The sequence below is a fragment of the Amblyomma maculatum genome, chromosome 3 (genome assembly GCF_055883805.1).
Source record: "Amblyomma maculatum isolate TAMU_Amacu chromosome 3, ASM5588380v1, whole genome shotgun sequence".
NCBI lineage: Eukaryota > Metazoa > Arthropoda > Arachnida > Ixodida > Ixodidae > Amblyomma > Amblyomma maculatum.
In genome coordinates, this window is record NC_139346.1 from 15,080,586 (window position 1) to 15,090,496 (window position 9,911).

Here is a 9,911-nt window from a genome sequence, read left to right on the forward strand (position 1 = left end):
TAACTTTCAAATCAGAGGTAGGCTTGAGAAACCACTTGTATACAGCTGCCAGCCATCTGGCGCAAAACAGTCAGTTTATTATTTTGCAGTTTACTAATTAGTAATCAAGATATTTTTATAATTTACTAAGTATTGACTTAAGACATAAAATCTGATTCGCATAGTTGGAGAGCACCTTCTGAAACACCATTCCATTTATTTACGACAAATAAACGCTCACGTGTGTCGCTTTTTCCACGCTCAAAAGGAAGCTCACGAAATACAAAAATAGCACGTGACTATCGCATTTCTGCACCACGATTGTGGTACTCTCAATCGTGGTTTGAGTGAACGAAATTACCTGCCGCCGTCCAAGCGGTATGCTGATATGTCGGCGATGGTTGCAGCCAGTGCGGTGAGCTCACTGCGACACTGCGAGAGCAGCACAATTTTGTCGCACGAATACGCCAGTCACGTAAGATGTTTTGTATTTAGCGACATTTTTTTCTTAAGGCGATACTTGTGAGGCTTTATTTAGCGGAAATAAATGGAATGGCAATTTTGGAAGGTGCTCTCCAACTCTCCAACCATACAAATCTACTTATTGTCTAAAGACAATTAGTAAATTAGACAAACTATCTTAATTACTAATTATCTGCTAAACAAAAGTTCCTTGTGGTGCGCGAAATGGCTTGCAGCTGTATACAAGTGGTTCCTCTGGCCCACCGGAAATGGTTCATTTTAGTGCGTAGCACTACTATCTGCAGTCACGGATTTCGCCCATGTCTGTCCGAAGCCGCTCACACTTTCTCTGTTTCTTCGTGAACGTGAAGTGGAGAAAAAGAAGGTGGCTACACGCGCGTCGCGCGCATCAGCATTGAGGAGGCAAAGCGGCCGCATAGCTGCAGCAGAAGCCGCTCTCTCTCTCTGTCACGGTGTAAGAATAATATTCTCTTTCCATCCGTCTCTCCTTCAACTTGAAGAGGAAGAAGGAAAAGTGGCGACGCCCGCATCACGCGACTTAACACTGAGGAGGTGGACCGGATAGATGCACCCAGTGAGAGAGTAAGACAGTGAGATGGGCGTATCAGTTGCATACGTGGCGGCCGTCACTGGGCAGCGTTTCACAAGCGTGTGTTACTCCGGAGTGAGCAGTCGTGTGTCGCTCGCGTGTTCTCGACTTCGGCATTTCTCCCCTAGCATCAATCACTCCTCAGACTTCACAGACAGCAGGCGTACACGCGTGGTGCTCCCTCTACCTCGGCTCCGAGCCGCTCATGGCATCATAAAGCTGCTTGTGCTTACCTCCGCGCCTTAACTGGCACTAGCTTTGAAGCGCGTTTTCCTCTCTCTTCCTCTTCCCCTCTGATCCCACCCCAAACCGTTCGGTCGTAGAGCAGTGCATTGTAAAGAGGTTTCCCCTGTGCACAAAAGCTCCAAGAAATTTGAGCGCCAGATTTTTCTGACAGAGAAGCAGTTCTTTCTGAGATATGCATTATGCACCCTCCTTGATATACGTTCCATCTTATCCAAGCAATTTTGTATAACAAATTTTTTTTACTGAAAAAACGTAGTCGTTGCGGTTCGCGTGGAGTATACCACTTTTGTTCACGACTGTACGTTGTGCCCGTTTTCGATCATTTTCGAAGATGGTTTAAGGAAAGCTGAGGACGCGGCTGCGCCATACGTTTGCTTCGCGTTGCAGTGGATGAAGCCGGTCCGTCAGGCGCTGCAGCACAGGTTCGTCTTGCCTGAAGTCCTGAAGTAGAACGGTTAAGCAGCGCTACGCACCTACTTCTATTTGATTAACTTGCATTTGATTAACTATGCAAATGGGCCGTAATTGTTTTAACTCTTGGCTAAAGTAAATTTGGACGCCCTGTATACATACAAAGTTACTACATACACATGTGAAATCCAGAATTAGCTGAAGTACTGGTAATCATAAAGTTGACGGTAGTGGAGATAACTCAAGAACGTTGAAATAGACAGCTTATCTATGGCAGTGCTCATAATGAAACATGAACGAGCTCATCTTTTAAACTCAAGATTATTATGGCCCTTCATACGTGCCTTTCATCCGTCTTGGCCTTACAGTTCTAGGATCTCTATTGCAAGAACAAGCATCTTCTAGTGGGAAACATGTAAGATTTTCGCACTGGTTTTGCACTGAGTCTGCTGGGCACGCTGGAGGTATGCGATATTCACTGGAGCAGTAATGGGAAGACACTGGTTGCACTGGTACGATGGGAGAAAAATTCTGGGATTAGCTTTTTGACGCTGGGTGTGTCGCTGGCGTTCGCGATGCGCCGGGAGAAGCGCTGTATGTGCGCTGGGGCTGCACTGGTCCCAGTATAGCCAGTGCGACCCGCGGCGTAGACCGGTTAGCATCCCTCAGGGGCCAACATGGCAACAGCGTACTGGCAATCTCCCATCGGGACGCATATGAAAATATAGTTTAAGTAAGCGCTTTTTGCTACGAAGTCGTTCAAACTGGTAAGAAAACAAAGGCAGTATCTTTTTTCTTGAGTTTGTATGTTTCGATAGGTCGTTTCGAAAGAGACCATGATTGCCGCGCCTCTGATATCTCATATGACACACTATTTCCAACAACTAAAACTGGAATTGAATTATGTGGGCTACCATGCATATCAAACTTCACAGCTGATCTTGAGGGCACTCTAACACAGGGATTATGGTCAAAATGTTCAATGCGGGTTCAATAGCAGGCTCCAAACAGGGCGTACGCATTAGCGAGCGTATACCCTGTACCGTGGCCCAGTATAAACACAGCAGAAAGAAAACATAAGTATACAGAGTGATGGGCCCACGAGGGAAAAAACAACATACAGCGCTTGCAATAAATATTTTACGTGTTTCTCAAACTTTTGCTCTCCTTCTTGCTCTGCGTATAAAGCAGCCGATCCCACGGTCATCGCAACGCTTCCCGAAATGTTTACATACAAATAGGGTTTAGTTACACGCAACATAGTGTCGTCGCTGCGGCGCTTGCCGGTATTGAAGCTTGGTCGCACTTTTTTTTTTTGAAGGCTTGTACTAAAGCGCCGTTTTCAGCGAAAATTACGGCCACGGTAGCAGAGCATCTCCGAAGATCCAGCGTTGGTAACTTTGCTAGCGATGTCAAACTCCATATGTTGAAATGATTCCAGTGCACAAAATAGTGCGCATAGGCATCCAGAACATCAGTTGGAAGTCGTGAGAGTAGGCAGGAAGCTCCAATGATCAAGAAGTTGTAATTGTTAGAGCGGCATCAATGGCCTGTAGACTGCAAAACATAAAGTCGCAACCTTATAAATGCGGCCATGACATAAAATAGAAAAATGCTTCAAAGGTTTTCAGCCCTTGGTGTGGCCTAGCGGTTAGCGTAGGGAGCTACAGATTGAGAGGGACTGAGTTCGAAGCGCGCTAGGTGCGTTTTGTTTTACGTTTTGCCTTTTTTATTTACTTGATGTTGGTTTGGTTGGTTTGTGGGGTTTAACGTCCCAAAGCAACTCAGGCTATGAGAGACGCTGTAGTGGAGGACTCCGGAAATTTCGACCACCTGGGGTTCTTTAACGTGCACTGACATCGCACAGCACACGGGCGCCTTGCTTTTCGCCTTCATCGAAGAGGGGCCGCCGAGGCCGGGATGCGATCCCGATTTACTTGAGGGGCTTCGTTACTTTTTAGCTTTTAATTTTTATCCTAGGCCTTTTTCCTCCGGGCGATCAGTGCCGCCAGTGCGGAGCGCGCCAGTATGCAGCGTCCCAGTGCCAAGTGCGCTCAGTGTCCAGCGTCATACTGGGCCCATAATCAGGTATGGCGCTGGGGCGCTGGGATCCAGTGGCACTTGTTTTTGCGATAGGGATATGCAATATATATATATATATATATATATACGCAATATATATATATATAAATATAAATTAAGGCGAAATCCTTTCTAGGCTCTTGGAAATAAATCCCGCGCGCGATAGCTGTGTGCGAGATCTATCATATTCTGCGAGATTCTACGAGATCAGTTCTCGTCCAGTGTTTCTGCCATCTGCAGTGTCACACAGGAACGCCACGCGACAGATTAGCGACCGTCCAAACTTGCCGTACAAAGTGTACCAAATGAAGCGCCTTTCGTTTCCTGTAAACCAATTATAATTATATGTAGCACTGCAACGAACACCATCAGAGGTAAGCGATGATACAAATGGTAGCAGGGTAAGGGTAGGCTTCCGCCAATCTCCTCTTAGGAGACATTCAAGATGTCTATTTTTTTCATACATGCGATATATACTTAAATAACTGGAAAGTTAAACATTGCATAATAGAAAAAGATAGAGTAGAACAAATAATTGATTTTAAAAACATACCCACCCATCAGTTTGTCAATTGCAGCATAAATTACCACTGTGAAGTTATAGTGAATGCAGATAGGCCATACAAAGCAGATGCACGCAACCTTCCATGCATATACCTCAGAAAACAATAGTGTGCGCTTTCTTGGACACCTGGCAAACAACTGCAAGACATTCTTTGTAGCTGCCCTAAAAGCAGTGAACTATAAAACAGCTGTCAAATGAAGCTTACAGGAGAAGGCCCATCAGCTATACGGGAAATCCAACCAACGCATCAGTTTTTCGTTTGCCATGACACAGGAATAAAGGTGATGCCTTTCTGCACAGAAGCTAATACTTGTCAATTTCAAACCTTCCTAAATGTTTTTCTGCGTGTCCAGTGCACGAAAATATTGCAAGTGTGCACAAGCACTCACCACATAACCACGGTAGAAGGACGGAAAGAACCGTGTCAAAGAAAACAGAACATGGGTTCAGTATGAGCCTCAGTTCGCAAGCAGATATTCCAAGAATAGAACTTGTCTTTACCTGGGACGAACGCCATTCCTTTGCATGCCAGGCATGCAAAGACACGCATCTGTATCTAAATGGCGGAAGTAATGTCAGAATCCCTACTGTACAACAATGAGATACATATTACCTGATAAAATATCTTTGCACCCACCAACGACCTTTGTTACAAATGAACACCAATCTCCATCAGCAGTAGCTATGCAACACATGAAAATTGAAGCACAAGAAAACCTCAAGAGAATGAAATGCAGTGTAAGAATTTCGATCAATTTCGATCAATTTTTGCCGGGCTTAACAAAACCAACAGTGAAATCTTTGAAGGTGTTGATCTAATTACTGAACTATGTATGAAATGTGGAAGAGGTTGGCAGTAAACTGATGGGCCTGTATAAAGTGCCATGAAGCCGGATTTTCTCAATAAGTTATTTTAAGCCCTTTTGTATGACACGACTGTATTAAAACGATGTAAGGACGCTATCGCCCGACAGCTCATAGAATCATATCATATTGAAAGAACTGGGTCTGGCTGCGTGAGTTCTGTCACCATGGCGCTGCACAGTAATGAATATGCCTTTTTAGATAGATATGGAAGATTATAGCTCATCTCATGATAACTTCCCATCACCCGCTGCATATATATTCTGTGTGTTTGCATGAATTAAAGCTTTGTTGAAAGTGTAGCGCCATCCTGTGTATTTTTTTCTCTGTGTCGTCGTTTAGGGCTGCAAATCGTTTTAGTACTATGAACCAACAAGCCCAGCTTGGAGTCTTGCTACGGCACCAATGTATATTTCATAAAGAATGCGTATGAAGTTACGCTGGACAGTTTAAATTTTAGTTCAACAGCTGGCAGATATGGTAGTCCAGGCTACTGACGCGAACTCAAGACGTGGTCTCACGAGAGCGCAGTATAGCGTGGAGGCATTCGTACCATCGAAAATATTTTGTGAGCGAAAAGATAAGACCAATGTATCTCAGTGCACGCAGCGCAGTTGAATATTCAAGCAATCGGAAGTCAAGGCTTGAATCAACAACACCAAGGTCTTGTACACGGCAACACGAGAAATCATCATCATCATCGGCCGGACTATACTCACTGTAGGGCGAAGGCCTCTCCCATTTTCTTCCAATTAACCAAGCCATGAGTTAGCCGCATCACGTGATCCCTGCGAATTTCTTAATCTCTCGTGAGATCACGTGATGAGTTCGCGCCAGTAGCCCGGAGTACCATATCTGTCAGCTATTGAACTAAAATTTAAACTGTCCTGCGTAACTTCATACGCATTCTGCCCCTCCGCCCCTCCCCAGCTAAGCTTACTTCCCTTGAAATCCAAATGGTTACTCTTAGAGACCATCGGTTATCCTCTCTTCGAACTACATGTCCTGCCCATGCCCATTTCTTCTTGATTTCCACTAGAATGTCATTAACTTCAGTTATTTCTCTGAAAACTCTGCACGCTTCCTATTCCTTAACGTTTGTGGGCGATTCCTCTGCCCGAGGGATGCGCACGACAAACACACAGTGGGCCGTATAACAAACATCTTTAATCTCACAGGGATCGTCGAAGTCGGTGCTAGGTCGTCGTCCGGGGGGCTGGGGCCTGCGGGTCGTCCTCCGGGCAGAAGCTCCAGGCGCGAAGCAGGAACGAGGAGGAAGAGACCAAGAGAACGAGACGGCGGCGCGTGCCTTCTTTTATAGTCCCCTTGCGCGGGACCGGTTATACCCGAGCGAGCGGGGAGAGGGAAACGGGCACCGCGCAGGGAGCATTGGGAAGTGGCGCGGCCTTCGAATGCGCGGCGCGCCACGAGCCCTACACGTTGCACTTACCATTTTTTGTTCCATGGTCCTCTGCGTAGCCCTCAACATAAGTAAGGCCCTTTTCGTTAACTTCGATGTTTCAACCCCATAGCTAAGTGCCGGTAGGATGTATCTTTTATACACTTTACTCTTGAGTGATACCGGTAAGCTGCTAGTCATAATATTTGAGTAAATTTCAAATGCGCTCCATCCCAATCTAATTCTCCTAGTTATTTCCCTTTCGTGGTTCGGATCTATGGTTGCTGAAGTCTTAGACAAGACTGAAGTCTTCTTAATATTCACTTTTAAGCTTTTTAAGAAACACCGTTTCTCGGCGTTGTTAATATCAACTTGCAATTGGTCCTCAGTGTTCTACATCATACGGAATAATTTGAAGTCATCTGCGAAGAGCAACTCTGAACTTCATGACATGCAACGGCAAATCAATAATAAACACTAAAAGCAACCTCGGTCTAAGTTGTAGCTTTGAGGCATTAGAGAAGACGGTACCGATACATTGGACACATAACCGGAAACTGTTACGGTGGTTGCCAAGGTAGCCCTTGAACCATCTTCAGTAAACTAGGCAAAGTGCGTATTTTTCCATCTTCGGAAGCACCCCGTGGGAAACCGTATCGAAAACTTTAGTCATGTCAGAGTAGACTGCACCAACGTGACCATGATTAAACAGGTGTGGCCCAGTATAATTAAGAAAATTGCATAAATTCCTTTCCGTAGATCATCCTTTCAGAAAGCCGTGGTGCAAAGTTGAAATCTTCTGTGAACTCATGCTTTCGTACATTACCATATCAGAAAAATTCGCAAGCGAAAAAATATTGTGACACTGGTCGAAAGCTATTCACACCACAAGCATCGCAAAACTTGAATACAGGAGCAACTACTGACAATTTCCAGCGACAAGGAAAAACAGCAATGGGCAACGATAGGTTCAACACACGCGCCAAAACATACGAAAAAGTCCAGCGCATCAAAGATTATGAAGCTGAGAATTTCATCAACTCCTGATGCATGTTTTGGTTAAGTGTCTGAATCGCATAATGAACCTCAAGCTAGGGACATTTTCATAAACCAAACAGTCAAGACCGTCTTCAAGAGTGATAACAGCCTTTATGTTAGAGCGTGCAAAATAAGAGTTGAAGATATAAGCAAAAGCTTGGCATGCATCTTGAGGTTTAATACAGACACCATCACGCGCCTTTATCACCGCAGCACTAAAATTATTATGCCTTTGCTTCCGCACAAAATCCGAAACACATTTCGGTTCCTTCTAAAAGTCTTCCACGAGAAAAGTTTGGTACTCATCTTAATTATGTGCAGTCAGTGTTTTTTCAAAATTTTTCTGTGCCATGAATATCTTTGGTACCAATATTCACTCTGATTTCACGCAGAGCTTGTGACACTGCTCCAACATGGCTGCAGCGTCATCAGTGTCTGCGCTTGTACACAAAGGCGTACTTTAGTTGCATGCTTCAGGCCACTGTAGAAGGAATGGACAGGAGCTGAAAGTAAATCGCCGCCGCGAACTGCTGCAAATCCTGTAGCAACGCCGGAGCAGCGGCAACTCGTATCCCTGAAGAACTTTCGAAAACGTGCGCTAGGCGGCTTTCACTGGTGCCCCTGTAGGCTGGGTATTGAGCGTGCAATGACAGGACACGTAATGGGCATTCTATAGTATCTCGCAAGTATGCGCGCCCTCCTAAGTGGTTCATTGTGTCTTTTTGCCTCGCAGTTCAGCGGACTGCTTTCTTTCCTGCTACGGCGTCCAAGCAGGAAAGCGGGACCAGGAACGCCGGGCGGGCCGCAGAGTGCTCGACGCGGGGTGCGCCATCGATGGACGACGCGAGGCGGCGGCTGCTGCACAGGGCTAAGATGAAGTCTCTCATGATAACCGTTGTGATTGTGGCGGCATTTATTGTGTGCTGGACGCCCTACTACTGCATGATGATCATTCTCATCTTCCTCGAACCGGACGACCAGCTCACCGAGGAGCTTCAGGCCGGCATTTTCTTCTTCGGCAGCTCGACGGCTATGATTAACCCGCTCATCTATGGCGTCTTCCACCTCCGCCGCCAGAGGCCTTCACGGGGGTCGCGCCAGTTCAACAGCAGTGCCGCATCACGAGCCGTCGACAACTCAGTGCTCTTGCCGGGCTCTCTCAACAAAAGGGTTCCCGCCGAGCCAACTGCGGGTGAAGAAGGCGACGAGCAGGCCAGGCACGGGCGCGGCGGCGTCTCTGCGCTGTTGCTTGGAAACGGCTGCGCATCGCAGAGGGTGCCGCACCTCACAGGGACAGTTAACGGCCGAAGTAGCCGACGCAGAGGGACTAGCGAAGTCACCAACTCGCAGTACACGACGCAACAATGGAACAGCTGAACCCTCCTACCTGCACAAGTGTTTGCGTGTGCAGTGTTGTGTAAACCGAGCCGTACCGACCTTGACAAGAAATGCGGACAGTCGTGGCTGTGGAAGACGCAAACAGGAAAAGAGGACCAGCCTTCTTAGCAGTTTGAATGGAGTCCTTTCAGTCTACAGGCATGGTCTTTTTTAAAGATATGGTTGTCTTAAACTTCTGCTTTGTTGTCACATTCTCCTCAAGACTTCCTATTACCAAACTGCAGTTGCTAATCCTGCAGTTTTTCATTTGAAAACGTGCAGCCTTTGTGGGAAGTCCAGATCCCAAGGCGTCTGTTTCTAAGTCATGCAGTGGTGCGCCTTTTTCTTTCATAGATTATTTCGTTTAAAATAAAGCTTATTTTCGGAATATTTTCTACACTGAGAATGCATTATTATAGTAGAAAAATGTGGTTCAGAGGCAAACCCCGTGAGATCTAAACATTTGTCAAAGGTTTCACATCACTAGCACTAGATGTGTCACCTTGTCTTACAATACGAAGGGAATAAGTGCTTCAACACTTTCAACGTCACCCTTTTTTTTCCAGATTATCAGACATGTACTCCTGGGATCTGTTGTGACACTTCAGACTCTTACGCATGTTTGTGTTGAAATATATGGGCGAAATTGGCGAAAAACTGCATTGATCGTTCCAAATTAAAAGGCGATATTTTCTGTTCACTGGTGAAATTTGGTGCAAACGTCATTTCTCCAAGTGCGCTGGTTTGAGCAGGAGAGTATATATGCTGCACTTTGAATGCTATGGAGCCTACATTTCTAGTGACCTGGAGTAACGTGCTACATGTGTTGGCTCAGCATGTACTTCGACGGCCTGCGACTTGCAGTGAACAACGTTAGT

General features: G+C 45.9%; 1 protein-coding gene across 1 annotated transcript in view; it reads left to right on the top strand.

The window, feature by feature from the left end:
• The window catches only part of LOC146194263 (gonadotropin-releasing hormone receptor-like), a 329,819-nt gene extending 320,786 nt beyond the window's left edge, over positions 1–9,033 (top strand). The window contains exon 3 of the mRNA XM_084596028.1: positions 8,390–9,033. Within this exon, the coding sequence (XP_084452154.1) occupies positions 8,390–9,033 (644 nt within the window). The remainder of the gene's footprint in view (positions 1–8,389) is intronic.
• Positions 9,034–9,911: the final 878 nt, after the last annotated feature.